At 40.8% G+C, this 27,190-nt stretch overlaps 2 protein-coding genes across 3 annotated transcripts; both read left to right on the top strand.

Annotated features, from left to right (window-relative positions):
• Positions 1-688: 688 nt before the first annotated feature.
• On the top strand, positions 689-8,693 carry supv3l1 (SUV3-like helicase). Its single transcript, XM_040137878.1, has 16 exons — positions 689-1,115; positions 1,341-1,418; positions 2,315-2,422; positions 2,515-2,629; positions 2,825-2,993; positions 3,521-3,632; positions 4,042-4,119; positions 4,476-4,567; positions 4,683-4,863; positions 5,238-5,331; positions 5,745-5,864; positions 5,980-6,079; positions 6,192-6,272; positions 6,769-6,945; positions 7,640-7,788; positions 7,926-8,693. The coding sequence occupies exons 1-16, from the start codon at positions 860-862 to the stop codon at positions 8,353-8,355; spliced, it is 2,340 nt and encodes a 779-aa protein (XP_039993812.1). The 5' UTR covers positions 689-859; the 3' UTR covers positions 8,356-8,693.
• A 1,387-nt stretch (positions 8,694-10,080) lies between these two features.
• LOC120783192 (hexokinase HKDC1-like) lies at positions 10,081-23,524 on the top strand. Of its 2 annotated transcripts, XM_040116116.1 has the most exons (21): positions 10,081-10,313; positions 11,999-12,161; positions 12,294-12,451; positions 12,668-12,790; positions 12,918-13,013; positions 13,414-13,513; positions 14,818-15,001; positions 15,120-15,275; positions 15,355-15,588; positions 16,211-16,352; positions 16,520-16,676; positions 16,942-17,090; positions 17,375-17,494; positions 17,724-17,819; positions 18,032-18,131; positions 19,140-19,252; positions 19,372-19,523; positions 20,315-20,470; positions 20,665-20,752; positions 21,672-21,817; positions 21,995-23,524. In XM_040116116.1, the coding sequence occupies exons 1-21, from the start codon at positions 10,251-10,253 to the stop codon at positions 22,128-22,130; spliced, it is 2,832 nt and encodes a 943-aa protein (XP_039972050.1). In that variant the 5' UTR covers positions 10,081-10,250; the 3' UTR covers positions 22,131-23,524. The 2 variants fall into 2 exon arrangements, with proteins under 2 accessions (XP_039972050.1, XP_039971960.1); XM_040116026.1 differs by lacking the exons at positions 10,081-10,313; positions 11,999-12,161; positions 12,294-12,451; ... (12 more) ...; positions 19,140-19,252; positions 19,372-19,523 and adding an exon at positions 19,926-20,029.
• The last annotated feature ends 3,666 nt before the right edge of the window (positions 23,525-27,190 follow it).

Below are 27,190 nucleotides of genomic sequence, written 5' to 3'. Positions count from 1 at the left end.
AGAAGATTAAACTTTAAAAAGTATAACCGCATAGTTATATTAATATAATTTTAAAATTTCATTGAAATTTTCTTGGTGGCTAGTCAAACATTTCTGTGGGGCCTTGAGGTTGTGATGAATTTTGGGTTAGTACCTCAGTATTTCTACAATTCTGGCTATGTGCATGCCAATAGAGAAAAGAAGTACTTACTTTTTTTTTTTTAAAGTGTACTTCAACATTTGTCTTGAATTATACTAGAAAGGTTGATATGGAATGGTAGACATTATTTTTTATCTTTTTTTTTTTTAATTAACTGACCTAATTAACCTAACATAGGTAGGCCTAAGCCTCGATACTGTAAATTTTGTTGGAAGAACAAGCGTTAACGCGGGTGAATGTATGGCATTGGAAACCTTCAAAGATCGTTTTTAGTCGTTATCAATGAAAGACACCTAAAGCGGAACTTTTTTTTTTGAAATGGTGAGGCAATGATCAGTGTAGTATATACGATCTTCGGGTTCAGCTATAGAGAAGTCCTTGTTTTTGCCTATTTATAACTCGATCAACCGAAAATGAATTCAGGGTCATATTAATTTATTTGAAAAATGCGTGCTCATGTTATTGAGTAGCTCTCATTACATTTTTATTACAAGTCATTTTACTTGTAATCGGATTTGCTTAATTTTATTAAAGGCACATTTGCGGGCAGCTACACAGAGACTGGTCCTGTCCCACGTTGTGTTAGCAGGAAGGTAAATGTGTTGACCGTCCTCTGCCGAAGCTGGTGGTTCGTATTTAGACCTGCGGAACAGTATGGCGCGACAGTAACACGGGTGTTGTACGTAGCCCACAAAAGGTGCTAACACCCGGGGTGTAACTATGTCAGTAAACCGGTGTATGTCTTTGTTTTCTCGGCTGCAGCGCCACATTAACAGCCGTGCTTGCCGCATCACCGCTGGCAGCTGTCATGTAACTCCACATCAGGCCGGTTCTGCGGTTTGCAGCCGAAATGTTGCATCCAACAGCTCTCCTCCAAAAGCCCCGGACACTTCTCTCTTTGTCCCCGTCTCTCTGAAGACCGACTCGTCGGCAGATGGGAGTGTAGGAGCAGAGCTGACCCAGCCGCTCGAGAAAGGTCAGTAGATTCGCTTTTAAGTAAGTAACAACACCTATTTCACTTACGCTGGTGCTGTTGCTGTCAGGTTCGGCTCCAGTGCTCGGTCTGTCAGACGCAGCTAGAGTATTTTGCTGTGTGTTTGGTGCTTGTCTGATCTCTGAATGACAGTCAATTTTCTTTGTGTGTCTTTGTTTTTCTTCTTCTAATGCTAGTTTCTCTCCGCTCTTTGTTTCTCTGATTCAGATGAACTTTTGAAAGTTTTGAACCGGTTTTATAAGAGGAAGGAGATGCAGAAGCTGGCAGCAGATCATGGCCTGGATGGTGAGGAAACAAACTGTCAAATCAACGGCTGATCATTTCACAGTTGTCAATGCGTTGTCTTCGTAAGCGTTACTTGCTCTATTTGTCTACATTTAACTCAGTCACCATTAAACTGTCGTTTAATTAATGTTCTGTGTGAAAGATCACATCGTTTTAAAACGCTGTATCATTACGTTTTGTCACATTCATGACAGTGTGTATTCCTTAGCTTCCATTTCGTTAAATAAGTTAACATAGAAATATAATGCTAAGAGCCTAACTACATAATTAAGAAATACAAAAAAATAATTAAATAGTGAAAACATTCTCACATTTACACACATACACAGGGGGAGAAGAAAAACCTTATTAATACAAGATGTAAGTTTCTTTCATTGATCTTTCCGGTATAATTACACTGTCAGAGCTAAACATCGGTCTGTAGTGACATTATTTTATAGATTTTCTTGTTTTGTTTTTTTGGAATGTGAAGCTTCTTTGAGGCGAGAAGAGATAAAAGTTGTCATCAACCAGACAACGTTTATTCTTTAAGCAGAGTAAACCTTCGTAGAACAAATAAAAAACTAAGAAAGTCAAGATCTTTACAATTCAGCCAAAAGGGAAAATTTTGTACAAAGTAATCAAGTCGATAGCGAGTTCTTACATCAGTGGAAAGCCAGGGGTGTCCCATCATGCAACTGAGGTTTCATCATCTGGTGCTGAAAGCTGCAGCCGCCTTGATCACTTGAGGTTATCCTTGCTGATGTCAGCATGATCCAAAAGGAAGTCGGACAGAAATTTAACCAGCATGCTTTGTACAGTGATCTCTGGTGCAGACCATGTGTCTTTTTGTTTTTGTTTTTGTGTGTGTGTGTGTGTGTGTGTGTGTGTGTGTGTGTGTGTGTGTGTGTGTACAGCTCGTCTATTCCACCAGGCCTTCATCAGCTTCAGGAAGTACGCCCTGGAAGTGTCGACACTCCCCGCCGATCTGCACATCATCTTCAGTGACATCTGCTGCGGAGGAGGTTTTTCATTTTTGTTATTAAAGCCTCAAGATGTGTGTGTCATTAGAAACGAATTCAAGTCATGATTTAATTTCATTTCTGCTGCTCTGAAGGTCACATAGACGACATCTACCCGTACTTCATGCGTCACGCCAAGCAAATCTTTCCCATGTTGGACTGTATGGATGACCTGAGAAAGATCTCAGACCTCAGAGTCCCTGCCAACTGGTATGTAGAACAGATCCAGAGCTGGGAATGTAGACGCTGTTAATACATCTCATATTGGATTTAACTCTCTTGCACCCACAGGGGTTAATACCTTTACTTCAATCGAAATGGTTCTAGGTTTCAGTCACTATCAGTGTGCATGTGTCATAACTTGCACTTGTGGTTTTAGTATCTCTCTGTCTGTGTGTTCATCAGGTACCCTGAGGCTCGTGCCATCCAGAGGAAAGTGATTTTCCACGCTGGTCCCACTAACAGTGGTAAAACCTACCACGCCATCCAGCGCTACCTGGCTGCTAAGTCTGGAGTCTATTGTGGCCCTCTAAAACTACTCGCCCACGAGATCTTTGAGAAGAGCAACAATGCTGTGCGTATCCACCAATCACTGTCCACTGAATTTACACATCAGGGTCTTTTTACAGGTCTTAGGCAGTACTGCTTCATATTTGGGGGGAAAAAAATGCATAAAGCCCTTTGTGGCTTCAGAAGGATCTGTGTGAAATCTGATTGATTGCTCAAGTTGACACCTGAATCTCAGACCAAACTGTCGGTGGTCAAGTTTGATTGTGGATAAAGTAGGCGCTAGGTTTTGAAGAACAACACGTGGAGTAAAAGGGGCTGTATCTGTGGTTCTTCCGCGTCAATTTTGAACCTTTTTAAAACTGTCCATTGTGAATTCAACAATATTGTAGGAATGCAATGCGAAACTGGTGGAATACTCTTTCCTAATATTCTGTCTTTTTCTTTTGGTAATGTCTTTATCTCACCGTGTGTCTCCTGTCTTTTCTACATCCCATATCTGTGTGATGACTACTGCCCTTTGTGTGTGTGTGTGTGTGTGTGTGTGTGTGTGTGTGTGTGTGTGTGTGTGTGTGTGTGTGTGTGTACTCCCAGGGTGTGCCCTGTGACTTGGTTACAGGAGAGGAGAGGACTTTCGTTGACTTGGAGGGTCGAGCAGCTGGTCATGTGGCCTGCACCATTGAGATGTGCAGTGTCACCACGCCTTGTAAGTAGACATAAAACACACAAACATTTCTGCTCAGTAGCATAAAATGTAACAAGAAAACTACATTGCTCCGTACGACATTGCAATAGCACTGATCAAAAACCGTTGTAATCATAATGAAACCAAATGAATGAAATAGTTCTTTCCTTTGGAAATAAGGTGTTTGAAGTTTTTGTGTTGTGGCTATAATCGTCGATGCTCAGATGCATGTACTTTATTACTGTCCTCAAAGTGATACAATTGTATTTAAAGACCAGCGATTAATTTGTTTGTTTTTCATGTGATAATCCTTCCTGCGGAGGGCTCATCAGCCAAAATACAGAAGTTTTGAACAAGCACATCCATTCCTTTTGATGTTTATTGAACTTCACCTAGAATATTTATCACTTTTTTTTTTTTTTTTTGGTAGATGAGGTGGCTGTAATTGATGAAATTCAGATGATCAGAGACCCTTCCAGAGGCTGGGCCTGGACCAGAGCACTGCTGGGTTTGTACCACACTTAAAAAACATACAGTCAAACACACACACAGAAGGCCTGTTGCACTGTCTTGAACCCTGTGATTCATTTGGCCTAAAGCTAAAGTAATGAGAATCTTCTAAAAATTTCCTTTACCACTCAGTTAATAAAACCCATACTTAGTATTTGCACTAGTAACAGTCATGTTATGTTACGACACACACAACATTTTTAGCCCTTTTTACCTACATGGTCACCTCTAACAAACCTAATTTGCACTGCTTTTTCATGTGATTCTTTCCGATGTACCTACGATTTTTATCATTTGTTTTGAATGATGATGTTTCCAACCTCCACGGATGACATTATCTTTCTATTTCTGTAGGTCTCTGTGCAGAGGAGATCCATGTGTGTGGAGAACCTGCAGCCATAGACTTTGTCAGAGAGCTGATGTACACCACTGGGGAGGAGGTGGAGGTGAGGCTGTAGCATGTAGTGCATCAGAAAGAGCATGGCTGATGTTGTCCAACTTTTCTTTTGGGCCACCACTCACTGCCCTCTTAACTTCCTCTGTCCCTTCATTCCTCTTAAGGTACACACCTACCAGCGTTTAACTCCATTCTCAGTCTTGGATCGGGCTGTGGAGTCATTAGACAACCTGAGTCCAGGGGACTGTATCGTCTGCTTCAGTAAAAATGACATCTACTCCATAAGCAGACAGATTGAGGCCAGAGGACTAGAATGTGCTGTAATCTATGGGAGCTTACCTCCAGGTGAGTGTGTAAGTTTTTTTTGAGAACATGTAAACTTGTCACGTGGAGTCAACTTGGTCCTCAGTCCTAATGACAACTAAAAGCAAGCTAGAAATATAAGAGGAGAAGTTCGTCCATGGAGCATCTGCATGTGTGAGTAATAAATGGAAAATCATCAAGATCTTAGTGAGCTCAACTTGCAAAAATATTAATTGACTCCAGCTCAAACACTGCAAAAACAAAACCATTAGGATAAAAAAAACATGTTGTTCATAAATTATTTACAGACCAATATTTCAGACTTAGAAACTTTAAAAAACTTCTGGAAATGAGCTCCAGACTCTGCTGATTACTTTTTTTACAAAGACCAAGCTTAGTTGTTCTGTGGTTTACAGGCACTAAGCTTTCACAGGCCAAGAAGTTCAATGACCCCGATGACCCCTGCAAGATCCTGGTCGCTACGGATGCCATTGGCATGGGCCTTAACCTGTACGTACCGACATACACACTGTAATATTACCAAGATGTCTTTATAAATGTTTTTTTTTTGTTTCTCTACAAAAATAATTTAAAAGCCATTACATGACCTCACTGAGTTTGGTTTTCCCAAAAGAGGTGTTTAGTTTGTTGTCAGTGTCTTGTGAAATCAAGCCTTCATTCTCTTGGTCCTGCTCTATGGAGATGTTAGTTATTTTTACATCATTTAATACCTCCTTTCAAATGATTCTGTTCCACCTTGAGGAGTTGCAAAGGTCAGACATTCTTTAATCCTACAAACAGAGACTTTAATATGCTACAGTGGCAGCGTAATGGTTAAATTTTTATTAAGAAATTGTGTAGATTCAATCAACTCCGCTCACATCCATCCATTTGTCTGTATCCCCTCCACTTTCTCTTTCTAGGAGTATAAAACGTATCATCTTCAACAGTCTTGTGAAGCCTAATGTTAATGAGAAGGGGGAGAAACAGATGGAGACCATCAGCACATCACAGGCTCTGCAGATAGCTGGCCGCGCAGGGAGGTCGGTCTCATGTCTGCTTATATTATCCCCATTCTGGAGGGTTAAAGGTGGCAGAGATGCAACCCTCACAAGCAAGATAGTTTTTTAAACCCGTCTCCTCTGTCACCTCAAATAGGTTCTCCTCCAAGTTCAAAGAGGGAGAAGTTACCACCATGCACAGAGATGATCTGCCTGTCCTGAAGGAAATACTCAGCCACTCAGTAGACCCCATAGAGGTGATTATTCATACTCAGACACGGGCATATACTCAACCATGCACACAAAAACACACACACACACACACACACACAGCTGTACTGGATGTTTATCTCTCCTCCTTTGTCTCAGACTGCAGGTCTCCATCCCACAGCAGAGCAGATAGAAATGTTTGCATATCATCTACCTGATGCTACACTATCCAACCTTGTTGTGAGTACGGCCGTCTATTCATATACCCTCCCACCTTTTTTAAGCAGGATAGCAACAGCGTGAGGAAAATGATCGCACTGAGCTGGAAAAGTGGGACAAAATAACAGTCATGTGGCTTTAACAGTGAAGGCTTCGCAAATGTACGCTCAATGTTTACATTATTAGCATATTTTGAGCTTGAAGGTTCATTTTTGATGTTGGAAACAGAAGTTTGTGGAAAAACTGGAAAAAAAAAAAAAAGAAAAAAACTCAAGTTCCCCTTAAGTAGATTTTTTTCCCAGAGCTTTTAGCTACATTTCTGGGCTTTAAGAGTTCTCTGCCGATTTAGCACTGTCGGACTCCTGATGGATAGTCTAGAAAACACTGCCAAATTCTGATGGTTTTATCCACAGTACTTGTAAATATTTGATGCTACTTTTTAATGTATCCATTGTAGGCTCATCTTCTCATCCTGACAAACTTATTGACTCGCCTCTCTTTCGCCTCTTTTTCTCAGGACATATTTGTCAGCCTCTCTCAGGTGGATGGTATGTATTTCGTCTGCAACATTGACGACTTCAAGTTTCTGGCTGATATGATTCAGCATATCCCACTCAACCTGAGGTCCCGCTACGTCTTCTGTACTGCTCCCATCAACAAGAAGCAACCCTTTGTATGCACCTCCTTCCTGAAGGTAAGGATGAGTAGAAGTAAACAAGGGAAGGAGGTATGAGGTACATGGAGAGAGACCAGGAAGGAAGGATGGGCAGATGAGCAGTAGCAACACTGAGGTGGATAGTTGGAATAAATTAATAGTGACAGCAGTGACTGGGTACAGTGAAAGACCAAACTAAACGTTGGATCTGTAGATATCGCTCAGACACACTCGGTTTTGCTTAATCATTTCAGTTTATCAGACAACAGAAACAGATTCAGTGAGTCAGTGTCCAAGGAGGGCTGAATATTTTTTTATAGACACTGTACTATAGACTCTCTCACTTTATAATGACATCACACTGATAAAACAAGATAAACTCCAGAATAAAATTATTGTCCTCAACAAGTAACCTTTGAGATTCAGGGCTATGTTCTGGATATCGGTGTTGTTTATGTGTACAAAGAAAACTCCCTTCTGCTTGTGGAGTGTTCACGAAGTGTATGATGCAAATGCAAAGCAAAATATTTAATTTAATGATACACTAATAAGATTTTTTTCTGAATCATGAGCTTGTATTTCTCATTATTGCATTAATATTGATGGTAATATTATGACACTGTTCATGTGGTATAGTATAATATTTCTTTATCTTATTTCTTCCATTTCCTTGATGGTCAAGCTTTATATACTGTCCTGTACTTACAGCTTTGTGCACTGGTTTCTCTTTCAGTTTGCACGTCAGTTCAGTCGAGATGAACCCCTGACTTTTGACTGGGTCTGTCGCCATGTCAGCTGGCCTCTGGCTCAACCCAAAAACATTAAAGACCTGGCTCACTTGGAAGCTGTTCACGATGTGTTGGATCTTTACCTCTGGTTAAGGTAACTTTATCTTTTTTAACGTTTCCAATGTTTCAAACTCTTCTTTACAATATAAAATTGTATTTTTACAGGCAACTCTGTTAATGACATGTTTGCAACCCTAATCCTTGTTGCTGTTGATGTCTGTCTGTCTATAGCTACCGTTTCATGGACATGTTTCCAGACACTGCCATGGTTCGAGAAATCCAGCAGGAGCTTGATGATATCATCCAACAGGGCGTCCGAAATATCACCCGTCTCATCAGAGCCACTGACCCAACCATTACTAACTCACCAAAGGCACAGAGCAGCAGGCATAGACAAACAAGTGGCAACAGTGGAACTGCCGATAGTAATTATTTGACCGGCAGCAGAGGTCAAAGGGGACAGAGGGGCTCAGGAGAGATGATGGACAGCTCTCTGGCCAGTCGACTGGTAAGAGACGGGCTGTTGACCCCTGATTTGCTCCGGCAGCTGCAGAGGGAGTGGTCCAAAGATCAAAAGCAGGATTTCACCAATCAGCGCGCACTCGATACAGAACATCACAATAATAACAACAAAGGAAAAAGGAAAAAGAAGAAGAAATGAAGAGTAAAACAACTACGTATTGATGGTTGCACGATGTCATTACTGTTCCAATGGAGTTCAATAACTGATTCAAGCCTGGGGTAGTATCTGGTGGTTAGTATGAAATGAATCATGATTTCAGGCAGTTCAAATGGATCTGTGAACCTTTTCTAGCCCTGGAGGGATCATAAAAAGCATTTAGCTTGAGCTGTCATAATAAAGACACCAAAATGTAGCTTGAACACAAGAGCAGTGTTGTATGGTCATATGGTTTTGTCTGAGATTTACACCAGAATACTGTCATTAAATTTGTCATGTAATTGCTTATTTTCTTACTAAAAGGTAACTTTGTATGTTTTCTTCCAACCTATAAATGTACATAAAGTAATTCACAGAATCACCTTGGAAACTAATTTAAAAGGGTCAAACTGGCCCAACAACGATCTTTACAGACCAGACTTGGATTTTGCTTACTAGAAATAGACCCATTGTCGTGGATCATTGTGGGACATGCCATGTCCCGTCGGACTTACCACCGGCTCACAGTAAGGGCTGACAAGAAACATTGTTTACCAAAATAATGTTTCAGCAAATGGCACACCATCATAAATGCTATTTTAGAAGCATTTTTTGTGACCAGGAAATAGTTTAAAATGCGCACTGTGTGTGTGTTATGCAGGTCTGGACTCATTTTACTTTCACTTTGCTCACTTCATGGGGTGGACTCAAATGTAGAACTTCAGAACAGCATGAGAGTATATATCCAACTTATTCGGGTATACTTGAAGCATTCCCTTTAAACTACTCTCTAATGAATTGCATTTTCTGTGAGCATACAGTTAACACTATGGACAGATTGAATTGAGCAGAACCCTGTTAGTGTCCATATAGAGATGAGATGCCCTGTTTTTTCTTGTTTGTATATTTAAGTTGATAACATTAGTCAGTATGAATCTGTTGTTTTAACTGTCTGGATTTAATGTTTAATTGTTTTTTATGCGCCACACACCTTTTAGTTAAAAAATTCTGACGCATGAAAAACTTACTCTGAAGTAACTTATAATCAGTTCTTAATAAAAGGTCACATTATTTAATGGCAGTAATTCAATCAAAACCTTCCTGTGAATATTCAATGGACCATGAAGAAAGAACTCCAAAGAGATGAATCCATCTTTACGTATTATAACCAAATTGCAAGTTTATTAGTTAAAAACAGACTGTATACCAAACACAGGCAAACCACATCAGTCACAAGCCAGAATTAACGGACATGGATGTGGCGGACATACCTGCCTCTACAGTTACATCTTTCCTTCAACTGTTTGTCTACATCTTCGCCATTCCTAAAATATACAGCTTTTGGTGTTAGCATACATTCAATCTATACTTGTTTTGTTTTAATCTGGTATCATTTAATGTAATTGTCTTTCAAAAAGTCATGGGGCAAAGCCATCTCACTGAAAATTACAAAATATGAAACGTCACATCCTCATTCCCATGACCTTTGCTGAATAACTCAGGCATCAATGAATTGCTCATATTTTGGAGATCTTAGGACTCTGCAGAAATTCAGCAAAGGTCTAGTACAGGTAAAAACAGAGACTATAATGACTCCAAAAAGAAAACAGGGTTGGGCTGTGAGACAGAAAGAGAGGAGGAAGTGATGGTAGAAAGGGGTTTGGCTTATTGTTTATCACCGAGATAGTGCAGAAGCTGGTCTCTGCTCAGTGGACTCTGTCAGTGAGAACAAGATACAATTATTAGAGAAAAAGCGGGGGAAAAAGAGTATCTACATCTTAATATGTGTACACGCTGAACGCATTTTTCATACTTTCATTAAAGCGCATGCACTTGCATCTTGCACCGACCTATGAGCACAAAAGGACGTCTCATGGTGGTGTGCGTTGTACATCAAGATGTTTGCTGTTCATCTTATTTCCTTCTACTTCTCCAAACTCCACGAGGACCCCACAAAGAAGGTAAGAGTTATTCTATAGTGTTAACTTTGCGTAACAAACAAACAAGTTGTGTTCCAGTAGCAGATATACTCATCTTTAAAGAGGTAACTTTCCATATGTAATTTGCTACAGATGAGGTCTTATGAGACTGACGGGGATATGTGTAGATAATCATTACTGCCTGGTAACGATTGTGTTTGGAGCACTATCTATTGAGTTAAAAACAAAATAATTTCTTACTTATGAAAGTTAGTGATAACGCACTGGATTAGTCACATTTGGTAATCTTAGTTTTGTCTGGTTACTTGACCTCTTTCCACTGATGACATTATTTTTCAGTTTGCACTGTCATTTGCAAAATTGCTATGCAGTTTCCTAAATTATCTGTTCTGTTTTAGTATGAAATCACTCTTTGAATTTAATTGGTTTCTACAACGAATTTTGACTTGTTTTAGCTGACCAAATTATTGAAAAACATTTTAAATGCAAATCGTGATAAATTCATTGTCAAAGATTTATTCAGCTTCAATGTTTTGTCATTTAAGTTACATGATCAAATTGAAATTCTCCCTTTTTGCTCTAATGTGGTGTTTCATCATTCATTGTTGGCAATTATGACAGAATTATGACTTATCCATATTTTAAAATTTGTATAAAGCACTTCACCTGCTGAGGTTTTGCAAATGCACACAAATACCTTCATCTAAAAGATAAGGCAGTAGCTAATGCTGTACTAAGATGATCAATGTACCGTATAAATAGTTACTGTGTCACCATTTGTCTTTTCCTAAGAAATGATTAACATCCTCCCCAGGCAGTGACACTACTCCTCTCTTAGTGCAGAGGGGATCAACACACACTTTTACAGGGGCAAAACATTGACTCTCCCATTAGCAATGCTGCACACACTCTCACGGACACAAATACAGAGTGACACCCAGGTAGAGGGACTTTGTCCCATGATCGCGTAGCCACGGTGATAGTTTGGCTGAGCATACAGGCTGGAACTGAGTGTGAAAAAACAGTTTCCTTTTTATAACCTTTATTTCCCATCCACTTGTCGCAAACACCTAGTCCATAGTCTTCTATAGTCCCACATTCAAGTGCCACTCCCTGGATTAAGTTACTGTTGATAGTACTGAAGTACTGAATCTGAGTTTAGCAAATGTTGCTACAGATTTTAAACCTATGCCACATGCAGACCATGAAGATTAAAGAAACCACTATTTTTGCTGATACCGGATAACTATTCCCATCATTTCCACATCTTTACAACTATGATGGGAAGATACCCCAAATTTGAGGGTCCTCCTCTCCTCTTTCCCCCCTGCTGTCTCCCTGCCTTCCTTCTCTCGCTCAAGTCTATTCAGTAGTGAACAGGGCCGTATCCTGGTGCCACCCAAATGCTAGAGTGCTGTCAGTACCACTTTTCATTTCATACCACCTGTATTAGGGCACAGGGCACTGCACAAGAGCCTGAAAATCGTGCCCAGTGATTTCAAAGCCAATTTTCAAAGCTCTATTTCTCTCTGACAGAGTTTTCGGATTTCCCATGGGCCCCGCCGAACGGTTCTTGGTCCACTCTTTTGCTACGTTATTTAGAAAAATCCTGGAATTGCCCCTGTTGGTAATTAAATCACTATGCCTCATTTCTCTTTGTTTCTGTTTGCTCTCCGTTTGCACTGTCTCTCCTATAATTTTTTTAGGTGGACAGGTTTCTGTACGCAATGTGTCTCCATGACGACCAGCTACGAGACATCTCGGCTCGTTTCAAGGCTGAAATGAAGAAGGGGCTTTCAGCAGAAAGCAATGCTGTTGCAGCAGTGAAGATGCTGCCGACACATGTCCGCTCCACTCCTGATGGATCAGGTTACTCACACATGGGGTTTTCAAACTTTTTCAGGCTGATATGTTGGTCAATGTACTCTGAAGGAATATATAATACATACATAGAGCACAATGCAGATGATGTAATTTTGTCTCTCCCCTTCTCTCCTGCAGAGAAAGGACAGTTTCTGGCATTGGATCTTGGAGGCTCCAAGTTTAAGGTGCTCCAAGTTAAAGTGAGAGAGGGAATGGGGATTAGGAAGGGAGGAGTGGAGATAGAGGAGAAGACTTTCACGATACCGGAGGAGCTACGCATGGGGAGAGCAGTGGAGGTAAGAAGGTGAAGTGGAGAGACAGGAAACGTGGAGAGTGGAATTCAAGGAGGAACAGAAAAGGAACATATGTTTGGGAGCAGGATGGGAGCAGACGTAGGGGCGTTCGAGGAGGGTTCAACAACAGAGGGGGGGGGTTAAAAAATTCAGATTTTCCATCCTTGTTCTTGACTTTCTTTCTCTCTTTTGTCTCTCTGTTTGACTCATTGTGTGTAGTTATTCGACCATGTGTCAGAGTCTCTAAAGGACGTCCTGGTTGAGAAGAACATCAGTTTGGAGAAGAAACATCCTCTGGCCTTCACTTTTTCTTTCCCCTGTGAACAGTCCACCCTGGATCAGGCAATGACACTCATTTGGTTTTCATGACATCTACCTGCAGTATATTCTACTCTCTATGTTGACATGGCTCTGTCTTTTTAGATTTACATCCCTAAAAACCTCCTGACAACTTCTCTCCTCTCTGTAGGGATTATTGTTAAGCTGGAGTAAGAACTACCGGGCTCGAGGCCTCCAGGGGAAGGATGTGGTCCAGGCCCTCAGAGATGCTATTGACAGAACTGGGGTATGAACTACTTTTCATTCATGAGACAGGCCCTCAGAGGAACTGAGACATGATTGTTGATTAGGATCTTATTTTACACATTTAGCTGGTACCTCTGTTCAAAGAAACTTTCAGTAATTCTGACGACTGCTATAACTGGGATACTACTCATAGCTGACATTATCAAAAAACATGAAAACAGATAAGGGGGAACGAAATCAGAGGTAAACTGTGCACAGGACTGTATGGGATTTTTTTTGCTTGGTGTTTTGCTAAGAGTGCTGCATTATGGTCACCTCAGAATAGACAGATGCACATACAGAATGCACCCATATGACTGACTACATTAGCCCTTTGAAAACGTTAAATAAACTGTACTCTAATTATAAACCGGTGCATCACTCTGTAACTCACTCTGCAGGGAATGGATATAGAGGTGTTAGCTATGGTTAATGACACTGTAGCGACCATGATGACCTGTGGTTTTGATGACAAGTACTGTGAAGTGGGACTCATCATTGGTAAGTACATTCACATAATTCATACTATTCACTGTAGCACTTGTGGGAAAATAATTATGTTCATTTACTCTAGAGCTGTACTTAAGTACAGTTTTGAAGTACTTGTACTTAACTTGAGTGTTTCCATTTTTTGCAACTTTATACTTATACACAACTAAAATTCAGAGTGTAATGTTGTACTATTTACTCCACTACATTTTTTTGAGAGCTTTAGTTACTGGTTACTTTTCGGTAAGTTTTTATATAAAGAAAAATATGATACTCTTATAAAATACAACACATTATTAAAGATTTCCAACCTTTTGGCCTGTCACCTCTTACAAAAAAAAGCAGTGTATAGTTGGTGCCCCTTGTCACATTTCAGATGTCTGTGAGTTGTTTGCAACTCCACCAAATAGTGATTTCTCCTCCAAATTTATCACATGGTTTCACTTGAATAACTGTTCTAAAGATTTGTGTACCAGAACTTTGTTTTTCCTTCCTTCTTGCCTCAGATTTATCTGGTGACCCCCTTGGAGGGATCAGACCCTTTTGTTGGGAACCAATGGACTAAACCACATGACTGTATATGAAGTAGTTAATACTAACACATTAAGAATCTAATAACCTCATATATAATAATATATCAGTTACCGATTTGAAAGGATTACTTTTACTTTCATACTTTAGGTAAATTTTGCCATTACTAATTTTGGACTTTTACTTAAATAGGATTTTTTTTTTTCATGCATTTTTCATTCTTTTACTTGTAATGGAGTATTTTTCCATTGCTGTACTTCATCCACAACAGCCTGTAGCTGTGTAAGGCAGCAGCCAGCTGGTGCTGTAAATCTACCTACAATTTAAGAGATACTGCTCTGTGTGTCCGTTGAATCTTCCATCTTAATGCTGTCGGTGTAATATACTGTTTGGGTGTTGGACAAAAAAGGAACACCTGACAATATAATACAATACATCCACCACGACAAACTGCAGACTCAAAAGTTACAATAAAATTGATCTGACACCTTCCTCAATGTTTTAAAAGTTAGAATTTAATTTTAGTGTGAAATTAACATATTTTGGTATATTAGAATGAAATAATCAACCTTTGAAAGTTGTGTGCACCTTCAGTTAAGTTACTACTCTCTCTAGTGGTTCGCTGTTTTATTGCATGTACATGTGTGTGTGTGTGTGTGTGTGTGTGTGGGTAGTTTATGTTAGACATCTTCTTGTTGAGGATTAAAGAAAAGAACATTAATGTAGCCAGTGCAAATTGATTCTGATAATTATAATTCACTCAATAAATAGGATTTTGTGTTTAGGCACAGGCACCAATGCGTGCTACATGGAGGAGCTTCGTCACGTTGACCTGGTGGAGGGAGACGAGGGCAGGATGTGTGTGAACACTGAGTGGGGAGCCTTCGGAGATGATGGGGCTCTGAAGGATTACATCACTGAGTTTGACAGGGATATCGATGCAGCCTCCATCAACCCTGGGAAACAAATGTAAGCGAAGCAGCTTTGTCTTTTTTGGCGATATGGCATTCAGTGACACAGCATGAATGACACAGTATCAACCTTAAGCCCTCTATTTCTCTATTCCCACACTTGTTCCGAATTGCAGCTTTGAGAAGATGGTCAGTGGGATGTATCTGGGTGAGTTGGTGAGGCTGGTTGTGTTAAAGATGACTAAAATGGGACAGCTGTTTGACGGACGTGTGTCTGACGCCCTGAGGACCAAAGGAAAAATAACTACTGCACATGTGGCAGCAATGGAGGAGTAAGTTAACTTTGTCTTTATGTGTCACGCTGCCTCTGTCTGAAAGCAGTGAGATATTATATATGTCCATCTTTCTTAGGTACAAAAATGGCCTGAAGAACACCAGAGACATTCTCACAGGCCTTGACCTGAACCCTTCACATGATGACTGCACTGCTGTTCAGCGTGTCAGCACCATTGTGTCCTTCAGGTCCTCAAATCTAGTGGCTGCAGGACTGGCTGCCATCTTGACTAGAATAAAGCAAAACCGGAATTTGAGGACATTAAGGATCACTGTAGGTGTGGATGGGACAGTGTACAAGACCCACCCACAGTAGGTTATTATGGAAAGTCATACTCATATGCCAGTGGCGCACATCAAAAGGCCTGTTTCATGGAAGACATTTTGACATGTCACAGTAGGAAAAGCACAGGTAGGAGTAAAAAAAATTAACAATGGCTGAAAACCGTTTACCTGTCTCAGTTTCACGGCCCTGGAACTATACATGCTGGTTCGTTGTCACATTGTCATGGCTCACTGGACAATTGAATAGAATTGTTAATGTTATTATTTACACCTGTGCTTCTCTTACTGCGATATGTTAGATTTTGACATCATAAATTAAATCTAATCAATCTAATATGTACGAAAACAGTGTAATAAAATATATAAAAGCATGTTTGGAGATGCAGTATCTTGATTTATCCTCCTTACTAGTCTCATTGTAAATACTGTACCTTTAATTATGATTCTGACTGGTCACATTGTTAGGGCATGATACATTTAAAGGCATCTAAATTAAAATATAATTATGCATTCTTATTTGTTAAATCAACTTGTCATTGTATGCCAGACTTTAACGTGGGGAAATTCCAGTAGTAGTGATGTTGTTGCAGCTGCTACAGATTACCTATAGAGGTCAGAAACGTTAAACATTACACTCCCTCCATTTCAGGTATCCTAAACGTCTCCATAAAGTTGTGCGCCGTTTGCTTCCTGAGTGCCATGTCAGATTCATCTTGTCAGACAGCGGCAGCAGCAAAGGAGCTGCCTTAGTAACAGCAGTCGCCCGACGACTGGCATCACAGAAGCGAAAGGTTAGGATGCTCTGTGTGTTTTGTGTGTGTGTGTGTGTGTGTGTGTGTGTGTGTGTGTGTGTGTGTGTGTGTGTGTGTGTGTGTGTGTGTGCGCGTGCGCCTTCAGTTGTCTTATCCCCCTTAATAAAACGATGTCTGACATACAGTATCTCTTACTTGTGTTCCAGTTGGATGAGTCACTGTCTCCCCTCAGTCTGAGCCACGAGCAGCTCCAGCTGGTGAAGGCCAGGATGAGGGCGGGGCTGGAGGCAGGGCTGAAGAGAAAAGGCCCCACTGCAATTAAGATGTTGCCTTCCTTTGTGTACCGTACACCTGATGGCACAGGTCAGGGAAGCACCAGTGTGTTTTCCCTAAAACTGAAATTACAGTTAAAACCTCTGTTGGTTAAGGAAACACATGGGCAATTGCCACATGGGCAATTTATTTTGTCACAGCTAATGTCTCTTTCAGCTTTCGGACAAGAGAAGTAACTTCTTGGTTGAAAAAAGTGGCCTATTGCTTTTTTAATTGCCCACATTTGAATGAATACATTTAACTGGATCTAATTGAATCAGATAATCAGCAACCTAACTTTTTGTGTTTTCTCAAGAGCATGGAAAATACATCGCCCTGGATCTGGGAGGAACCAACTTCAGAGCGTTGCTGGTGAACCTTAAAAAAGGTCTACAACAGAACTCACAAGTCTACCATAAGATCTACACCATACCACAGGAGATAATGCAGGGAACTGGAGAAGAGGTACGACACACAGATACACTGTCAGCATGTTTAAATAATATTGGCAGAAAGACTAGCAGTGGCAGGCAGACAGACCACATGGAAATGGGATTGGGTTTAATTAATTATTTATGAAAGTTAATGAGGATTTCAAAATACAGACTAAATAAGCACATGCAGTGTTGTCTAAATAGGCCTGTGAGAAGTGGAAGGCCAAAATTCATTTACCTAGTACCGAAAGTGAAGTACACAGTTGACAGTTTTTCTTTAGAAAGTGTTCTTTCTCTCTCTCTATCCGACTCTAGTTGTTTGATAACATCGCAGAGTTTATTAGTGACTTCCTGGACTACATGGGGATGAAAAAGGCTCATCTTCCCGCGGGCTTCACCTTCTCTTTCCCCTGCGAGCAGACGGCCATTGACACGGTAAGCATGGACATCAAGAGGTGTGTAGTTGGGCTCGTGTTCAGTTGTGTTAGGTCAGTTTGTTACAGCCACAAAAAAACTTTTCCTCCATGGAATAGCAATCAATGATCAAATTAGTAGCTTTTCAAATGCATCTTTTCAAAAGATACATAAGCAGTAAAAAAGTAAACCGACACCAAAAGGAGAAACATCCATATGTAACCCTCTCCAACCTCTGTGTGTTCTGTAGGGCACACTGGTGAGCTGGACCAAGGGCTTCAAGGCCACCAACTGTGAGGGACATGATGTTGTTACCATGCTGCGGGAGGCCATCAAGAGACGCAATGTGAGTCAGAATACAACAGAATAGAGTTTTATGATTATGATCGGGGTTTTATCAGATGAGGTGAAAGAATAATGCTGCACTCTTTCCTATTGGTACCTATTTGTCAGTGTAAAAATAGTGACAATGAACCTGTAAATATAAATGCACCAGTAAATAACATATGTATGTGCTTGTGTTTGTGTACACACCTATGTATGTTTGTGCCTATATAGGAGTTTGACTTGGATATAGCAGCTGTAGTCAATGACACAGTTGGGACCATGATGAGCTGCGCCTATGAAGACCCTCTGTGTGAAATTGGAATGATTGCTGGTAAGTGACCTAAAAGTGGAAACCGAAAACTTTTCAGCCCCCCACGTTTCATTATGAGCTCCACTGTTGCAAAGATGGGTCACTTTCTGTCCTCACTGCTATGATAAGGGCAGAGTAAAACATCCGGCCGTATTAATAAGTGGGCAGGTTTTTTTAACTTTGCCTGCTGATCTAGTAGAAATAATGCCAACTGAATGTCGGTTTTGAACCCTCTCAAATCCCGGAGCTCTCTCCACTGAGTGAATGCCCATCGGAGGTTCACTGTTGTCTCACCTCAGTTTCTGTCACTCTCCCTTTTTGCCTTCTTTGCCATGTTCCGACAACAGGGCTCCATTTCTTTTGCCAGGCAGAGTTTCCACAGTTACTCCATTTCTTCCAGTTGTTACCTGTGGAAAACGTTTACCTGGTAAAACAAAAGCATTACCCTCTTTTTTGGTTGTGAAGTGGCAGATGCACTTCGTTGTACCATAAATTAAGCCTCAATTTTCCCAGGAGAATTCGTACCCGGTGGCAGACAGAATTGCATGAATTGATGGTGTCATTACTCTATAGCCATTATATCGTGCAATCAACATTTACTTCATAATGATAAGTTAAATCAAAAAACCTTGCTATTGCCACTTTAATGGAGAGGATATGTTTGCAAAGTGAAGACATTTCGGTCCGTCCTCACTTTTTAAGAATGCTGCTTTTCAGTTAGGTCTTTGCTTTCAGATCAAGATTAAAACTGAGTTTAAGGTTAATTTGAGAGTAGTGGTTAAGGTAAGGGTTGTATTTATGATGGTAAATTTGGGGTTTCGGGCCACAAAAAGCCTTCAGCAATTAGAGTCCTCACTATTACTGCAATAATAATGTATATTTGTGTGTGTTTTTTGGTCCAACTGGATTGTGTCCCTAAACTCAACCCAGCGAGTTCGACAACCAATATATATTTTGAATTCCTGCTGTGTAGTAAATGTAATGTGTAATTAGTAATACAGAAATCAAGCATATGATTCTGTTTCACAGGAACTGGCACTAATGTTTGTTACATGGAGGAACTGAAGAACATTGAGAAAACTGAACAAAAGAAAGGACAAATGGAAAGAGGAGAGGGGATGCCTGAAGGAGAGGGGGATAAGGTACAGGGGAATCCTAGAAAATGCTCAAAGTGTTCAGTTTGTCAGTCAGATGTGGTGATGTAACGAATTTTTGGATGAGAGCCCATATATTCAACCCCCTCATTTATATCCGCACTCAGGAGGACGATGGGACGGAGGGAGATGCCGAGACACAAAAGATGTGTATAAACACAGAGTGGGGAGGTCTGGGTGATGATGGCTCTCTGGATGATATCATCACATTTTATGATGTTGAAGTTGACCAAAACTCACTGAACCCTGGAAAACAAAGGTTGGAAACTGTCTGTGTATGTGCTGACCTCTAAATGCTCCCTGAATCACCACTGAACACACATATTAAATATGTATGTATGTACACATGTGGTATATGTGTATGTGTGTGTGTGTGTGTGTACATACGCAGAATATATGCGTATATATGTGGTATATATGAGAGTATGTGTGTACTCGGTGTATTTACTTGTATGCGTGTTCGCACATCTAGCATACCTGCGTGTCTGCATGTGTATACATCAAGTATATATGCGTACATGAATGTGTACACAAGCAGTATAGGCGTGTACCTGGCCGATGGACTGCACTTATGAAAACGCTTTAGACTACATTCATCCACTCACACACGCATTCATTTTTCTACACATGCAGCGCTTTCTTACACATCCACACAGTCACACGAGATGACACATGATCGATCGGGGATCGAACCGCCGACCTTCCGGTTGGTGGGCGACCCGCTCTACCCCCTGAAGCTTAGCTTCCGAGATCGGGCGTATCCAGGTTGGTACGGCCTTAAGTTACAAGTGCGTGTGTACACGTTTAGTATATGTACTTGTATGTATGTGTACACGTGTAGTATAAATGTGTGTATGTGGACACTCTCTCACTTTTGCGTAAATCACTTGGACGTGTTTTCATGTGTTTAGGCTACATATCCTTCTCATATTTGTCTATACTTGCAACCTGTAACGTGGTCAGGTGGTCACGCAGTCCTAATGGATCTAACAAATTCTGTGTGTGTGTGTGTGTGTGTGTGTGTGTGTGTGTGTGTGTTTGTGTGTTTAGGTTTGAAAAGCTGACCAGCGGGATGTACTTAGGTGAAGTTGTCCGCAAAGTTTTACTGGATTTAACCAGAGGAGGTTTGCTGTTCAGAGGACACGTCACTGAAACTTTAAAAACACCTGGAATATTCGAAACCAAATACCTGTCGGAAATAGAGAGGTAGGGGAAACTTTTCTTGTGTGTGTGTGTGTGTGTGTGTGTGTGTGTGTGTGTGTGTGTGAGAGAGAGAGATATCTCCAAACTACCACACCACGCGTGTGTGTGTGTGTGTGTGTGTGTGTGTGAATGTATATGCCTGTATAGTTGTGTCTGTGTTTTGCTGCAATGTGTGTAAGTGTGCTGTCTCCCCCTAGTGACCGCCTGGCTCTACTGCAGGTCAGATCTATTCTCCAGGGCCTGGGGCTCGACAGCACCTGTGATGACAGCATCATTGTAAAACAGGTAGGGGATAGAAAATGATGAGCAAGGGCAGGGGCCCGAACACTGACAGCTGCCCGGAGCCAAGTCTTTTGGTGAACAGTTGTGCCAGTACATGGGCTTTTTTTAAAGACCTGTGCGTTTTTGAAGTAAAATCCAATCTTAAAGATATCCTGTGCTTTGGTTGAATTCTGTGGTTAGCTGTACGCGACGGCCGTGCAGGACAAACCCGGACATTTTAATCAATTATCCTTGATATTTTATTAATAGTAGTCCTTTTTTACCACTCTCTCACCCTCACACAGACAGACTACATCACAAGTCTAAATCAATTAACAGCAATTGTATACGGTACATACTGGACCAGTAGGCTTTCTTTATAGCAGACATTTTGGCCAATGATTGAAGAAAAAACACAGCTTTATGTGTGGCATTAATTATAGCTCTGTTCTATTCAACATCCCTTGCTAAGGGTTGCTAGCGAAAGTCCTTAAAAAAAAAAAACGCATAAATGACATGGAGCAGTCACTAATGTTATTAGTTACACCTGTGCTTTTCATGCTATCACATGTCGAAATATCAGCCCCTAAAAGGTCTGTTAGCAAACAATGAGGAGCATGTGGTGACTGTGCCAAAACTTTGGCACCTTGTTAACAACCAATAAATCTAAGGGTTGTAGTTGTAAGGCAGCACAATTCTGCACCCTTATGGCCATCTCTTGAATTCGAGTTCATCCCAAATTTCAGAAAAGAGGTTAGAAAAGTTAAAAATATGACCCACTGCAATGCTCAAAAAAACATGTTCTCTGTTGCAATGCTCAAATTGGGATTAGTAAGATTTTTTTCCACTGTGAAATGATTTGATATTGTCTGTCTCAGCAAACCGTGGCACCAACAGTCTATTAACTTCTGCAGTAATGATAATGGTTTTCATTGTTGTATAGGTATGTGGAGCAGTGTCACGTCGTGCAGCTCAGCTGTGTGGGGCAGGAATGGCGGCCGTGGTCGATAAGATCAGAGAGAACCGAGGACTGGACCATCTCAACATCACTGTAGGGGTAGATGGGGCACTCTACAAACTACATCCACAGTGAGTTATTTTTATTATTCCTTTTCGTAGTCATAGTTTCAATGAATTCAGTTCAATTCAAATTTTATGTTGTTGGTGACTGGATTCAACAGCTACTTTTACTCTTTTACTCTTTTATTTAGTTTTCTCGAATTACTTTCTACAAACTACAAACTCTTCTTCTTCTGTTACTTCTAGTTTCTCTGGAGTCCTCCAAGAGACTGCCAGAGTTTTGGCTCCCCAGTGTAACGTGACCTTCCTCCCATCAGAGGAGGGCAGCGGGAAGGGTGCCGCCCTCATCACAGCTGTGGTCAGGCAGAAGGAGGAGATGTAACTTGACACGACTGAAAAAATGATGTATCAAAGTTTGTTTTGTTTTGTTTTGTTTTTTCTAACTTTTTGTCATTTTTCTTGCAACTGGAGTGTAAGATTGTGCACTGTGCACTGGTACTCATGTCACTGCTAACGTCCTCTGTTGGTCTGGGAGAACTTCAGACTGTTATTTGTTGTCTCTGAAACAAATAGATTCACCAGCCACTACTTTTGTCCTGACAACAAGGAGCTTCGCATGCAGGTTCTCAATCCCTAACAGGCTTCCCACCAGCAAACACAACTATTTGTGCTATCGTGCAAAGACGGAAGTACTGATGCCAGAGATTTAGATTTTTGTCCCTTAAAATGTTTAAAGAAGCAGATTTCAATTACTGGATTTTTACAAAATCACAATAAAACTTGTTAACCTGCTTCTCTGTTCAGAGAAAACGTTGTTGGCTCTGTATCAGAGATGAACTACACAATTCCAAATTTCAATATAAATGTATGACTGGCATAGCAAATATATTTGGTTCTTCATCCATGTTTGATACTTGACGGCGTTAAACCAAAGCTTTTCACTTTCTAATCATTAACAAGTCAGCCGCGGGATAAGTGTCACCCACAGCTGCATGGTCACATGCTAATGTTAGCCATGCACTGATTACACTCCTGCCTCTGATATCAGAGCTGAGTACTTAGTAAGTAAGAAAGTAAGGGAGTAAGACAGGCTTCAGTTGTCAAAATGTGATCATACTGTACTTATGTTGTAACTCTATGAAGATAAGAACTGAACAGTCTCTTCCCTTCTGTTCAAATACTCACACATTGCAATGTGTTCTCCTTCGCGGAATGTGCTTGTAATCCTCCTGTGTGTCCACCAATGCTGCCGTGTTTGAAGTTTTTATGTTCAGCTTTTACACTGCAGTAATTTGTATCAGTGATTTGGTTAATAAGTTCTTCACTTCTTTGAACCAGATGAAAATAATTAATTTTTTTTTTTAATATTTGATGTCAATCTATTTAGAAAATGTGGTACATGTTGTATAAATGAGAGACAAAGAGAAGGTGTGTGTGTGTGTGTGTGTGTGTGTGTTAGTCAGCAGTACTTCAGTATTGATGAAGGGCAGGAGGAGGATAGGAATGCCGCTGACCACATTTCCCAACAATAAAAACAACTAATGCTCTGTTCAGTCATTCTGGACTGACCCCGTGTCCTTGTGATCGCCTGTCTGTCTGTCTGTCTGTCTCTCTGCTCTCTGTCTTAGCATCTGTGCCATTTTGGTCATTCGGTCTGTGTCCTTTATCTGGCTGGCTGGATCCTTGCCCATCTGCCTATGTCTTTATCTGTCGATCTGCTTGGCACATTCTAAAATAACAGTACAGGCGAGTTTCAGACATTCATTCTGTTACAAGTGAGCCGAAGATGGAGTTTTAGTATTATTGGTACAATTTCAGTCTAGGGACCTGAATTACGAGGCCACGTGTAGAGATTGTCTTGGTGAATGTGATGGATCGATGTTTTTATTAACAATTTTTGGCAGAGAATTATAACTGGTGTTTGTGTTTACATGTTGCATTATAATCTCGAACTACTGATCTGACAATACTGGAGAGGGAATGAGCAGTGCAATGATCAGTGTATTTATGCTAATCCATTCATGACGGATTAGATGATGTGTTGAAGATGAAGGCAAGCAGGAAGAAAACAGCAGAGCGTAAGGGAAAAAAGGAAATAATAAAGAATGGAAAACAAAATCAAAGCATCAAGGAAGAAAGACTGACAGAAGGAAACTAATTAGAAAAGATAAAAGTGCAGAAGAAAATAAATCTATAGAGAAAGGCTGCATGCTAACAGGAGTGAAACAGTAGCTAATCTGTCAGGGATTAACATGTTAGAATGCTACCAGATGAGGGTTACGTCACACACACAGACAAACCTACCAACACACACACAGTACAGTACAGTAATCCCACACCGTCCTAGTGGTGACCTAGTAGCTTCATGGTTAAACTACACATGCACTGACACTGCAGCTTCAATGCAGCAACACACACAAACACAGCTGGGCTGCTGAATCTGCAGCTCCTGCAGCAAAGTGAAGTCACTGATAAAGAAACTGGTATTACTTTCTTTTCCTCTCATGTTCTGTAACCATGTCCGTTCTGTTTCCTCTTGCTGTCTTGCCCTTTCTTCTTTATTCTTTCATCCTGTATCAACTTCCTCCTCTTAATTCAACATTTTTTACACCTTTTCTGTACATCCCTTTTTCTTTCAGCGTTCATTTTAGTTTGAATAACCTCCAATACACCTCAAACCTTCAGATTTTCCCTGAATTGGCATTCCTCAGGGAGCAAGGTTTGTGAGTGTTATTATAGATTCATGTTCTTTTGTGTGTGTGTGTGTGTGTGTGTGTGTGTGTGTGTGTGTGTGTGTGTGTGTGTGTGTATCCAAGTCTGCATGAGTATGTGCTTGTGTGTCTTTGTCTCCCCTGTGAAGCAACAATAAGAGCTTTGACACACACACACATGCACACACAAACACTGAAATGGTCGCCAGTAGATGGGCAGAGTTGAGACGCTGGTTCTTAAGGACCTACAAAGGGAAGAGCTCTGGCTCTTTTCTGGTAAGACCGTGCTCTGGCTTTTTCCATACAGTTTTTCAGGGAGCACAGGCTTTCATGTTTATTTTTTCACCCATTTACTGTCTCCAAAGACACAATGAATGAGAGCTTGAAGCCGGGATTTGAACCTCTGTATGGAGCAGACAGTAGGAGAGTGAAACAGCTCAATGCCCCGAAACATCGCTGTGGTGACAGCTGTTGGATACCGGCTCCTGTGGATCATGGGAAAACTTTATCAATTAAGGTAACTGAATTATTTAGATAGTATAGTAATCTGGAGGAGCTAACACTGCTGGGACTGCGATTTTCTATAAAAGTGCAACTGCAGGTTCAGTGGCGAAGATGTGGGATTAGTTGTGATGCGTGTATTGCAGCTGGAGCTGCGGGTAATGGGAAATCGAGTCTGTAGAAGAAGGCTACAAAGATATTATGGAAAGGGATGATAGGGTGAAGAGGGAGGAGGCACAGCCCTGTAGGTAAACGTGAACTATATAGAACTTGGAAATACTGTATGTTGTCATGTAACTTGATGCTGCAGAGATCCACCATACTCACAGATAGCTGGTTTTGTTTGCACATAACTTACTGTCATGTGTCTCAGCCTTTAGCAGGGTGGCTAAAGCTATCTTATGTGGATTGATCTGTAGTATAAACTTTCCTGGCTTGATGCTTCAGCCAGCACAGCTAAAACTGTGGTCAGATTAACGTGATCTTTAAAATGACAAACATGCCAAGAGGTGTTGCTAACATATGTTAGCATATTGCTATTTTGATCGTATTTGAAACAGTATTGAAACAAACAGTAAAGCAATTTGCAAATGGTGTATAGGAAAACACCAGAAAACACTTTGACTGAGAGAATTGGCCTGCACTGTAGCAGAAATCAGAGGCTTAAAGGAGATACCAATTAAAGGATTAAAAACTGTTTCCTTTGAATTGCTAAACCAGAAAGAGGACTTTTGACATGAAAAACAGCAGTGGGTGATGAACCTTAGAGAGATGGTGTTTGTCTTCCTGCTGTTGATAAGTGACGGGCTGTACATGACATGCACAGTTTGTTTTCAGTTCAGATCAAATTTTATACGAAAAAATGTGCTCTAGTGCTCTGAAATATCAGCAGTCGTGATCGCCACATAGGTACATTTCACGCCCGTCTTCAACAGTCTCGCGTAGAGAAATCCATTGTAGAAGAGGCTCTAATGACTTCAGCCTCAAGAGATCTGCTTTCATTAAGGCCAAGGCAGTTTGTGTTTTATGTAAGCAGCACAACTCTCACTACTGCTCACTGCCCACATGAATGCAACAAGTTCAGGCAGGTTGGCAGGGAGGATGTTGAAGGACATCCTGCTGCACTAGTATTTTTGTGCCTTGCTGTGCGATCAGACAGTGTAGATTTTGATGTGATGATGTTTTTTGCTGTATACTGGATGCCCTGGAAGCTGTGGCAAATTTAAGTTCTGTCAGTACAGGCTGAATTGTAGTCAAAAATGCATTTTTTAATTGAAAAGGTTTTCTAAAAGAAAGCCAGTTAGCACCACTTTACAGTTTCCATTTAAGTCTCGCTATTACTTAAACCTTATTTTTGCTTTAACCTTTCCATCATGAATTTAGAAGTCAGAGTCAGTTACAAAGCATTTTCTGTTTAACGTGTCTTGGATGACACTTTGGCAGGGCTCGGACTGAGCCTGGCTACCCACTTTGCCACACTGCTGCATTTTAGATAAGATACTAAGGTGGAATTAATTCCAGTTAGGTCCACTTTTAGTATATGAAGGATTACAGTTCCTCTGTGTCTGTGGTTGTTCTCTAGAGAGTCCAGACAACAGACAGCTGTTGTTGTTAGGATGATGATGTCATGCCTGTCTGAAAGGACAGTGGAGCCGGAGAAAGCGGCTGTCTGATGGGTTGACTCTCAGGATGGCTGAGCGAGCAAGTGGCTTTCTTCCTACTTAAATTATGGAAGATCCACTGAAGCGATAGGAGTGGTAGGTGGACGCTCCTCTGTTGGATTTCTCAGTATTGTTAAGAGGTAGGAAGACATGTGAAGAGAAGTCAAACCATCCGCATACTCATCTGCGCTCCAAACAAAGTTTATCAACTAAGCTTTCAGTCACACAGATCCAAACAATTGCTGTGGTGTCACATGCAGGCAGGCGGGCTCATGAATGTTTGATTAGCACACCTAAAGTGTGTTCACAATAGGTGTGCTATTACAGGGTATTATACGGCAGTATGGTTGCTTTAAAATGTGTGTATTTTCACATGTTAGTCGATGTTTGACATTAAACCCTACAATTAAATCATAGGCCTTCAACCACGCATAACATTAAATAACAGGATCATCCATTGATAACCAACAAAGGCCCTACAGAACACTAGAGAGCTCCATCTAATCTGAGGTAAAGAGGCAAAAAAAGATGGAGTGAGTTAAGAGACTGAGACGCACACACACACACAT

This window comes from Xiphias gladius, chromosome 1 (genome assembly GCF_016859285.1).
Source record: "Xiphias gladius isolate SHS-SW01 ecotype Sanya breed wild chromosome 1, ASM1685928v1, whole genome shotgun sequence".
NCBI classification, from domain to species: domain Eukaryota; kingdom Metazoa; phylum Chordata; class Actinopteri; order Istiophoriformes; family Xiphiidae; genus Xiphias; species Xiphias gladius.
Note: the sequence above shows the minus strand (reverse complement) of the source record. Positions and strands in the feature narration are given on the sequence as shown.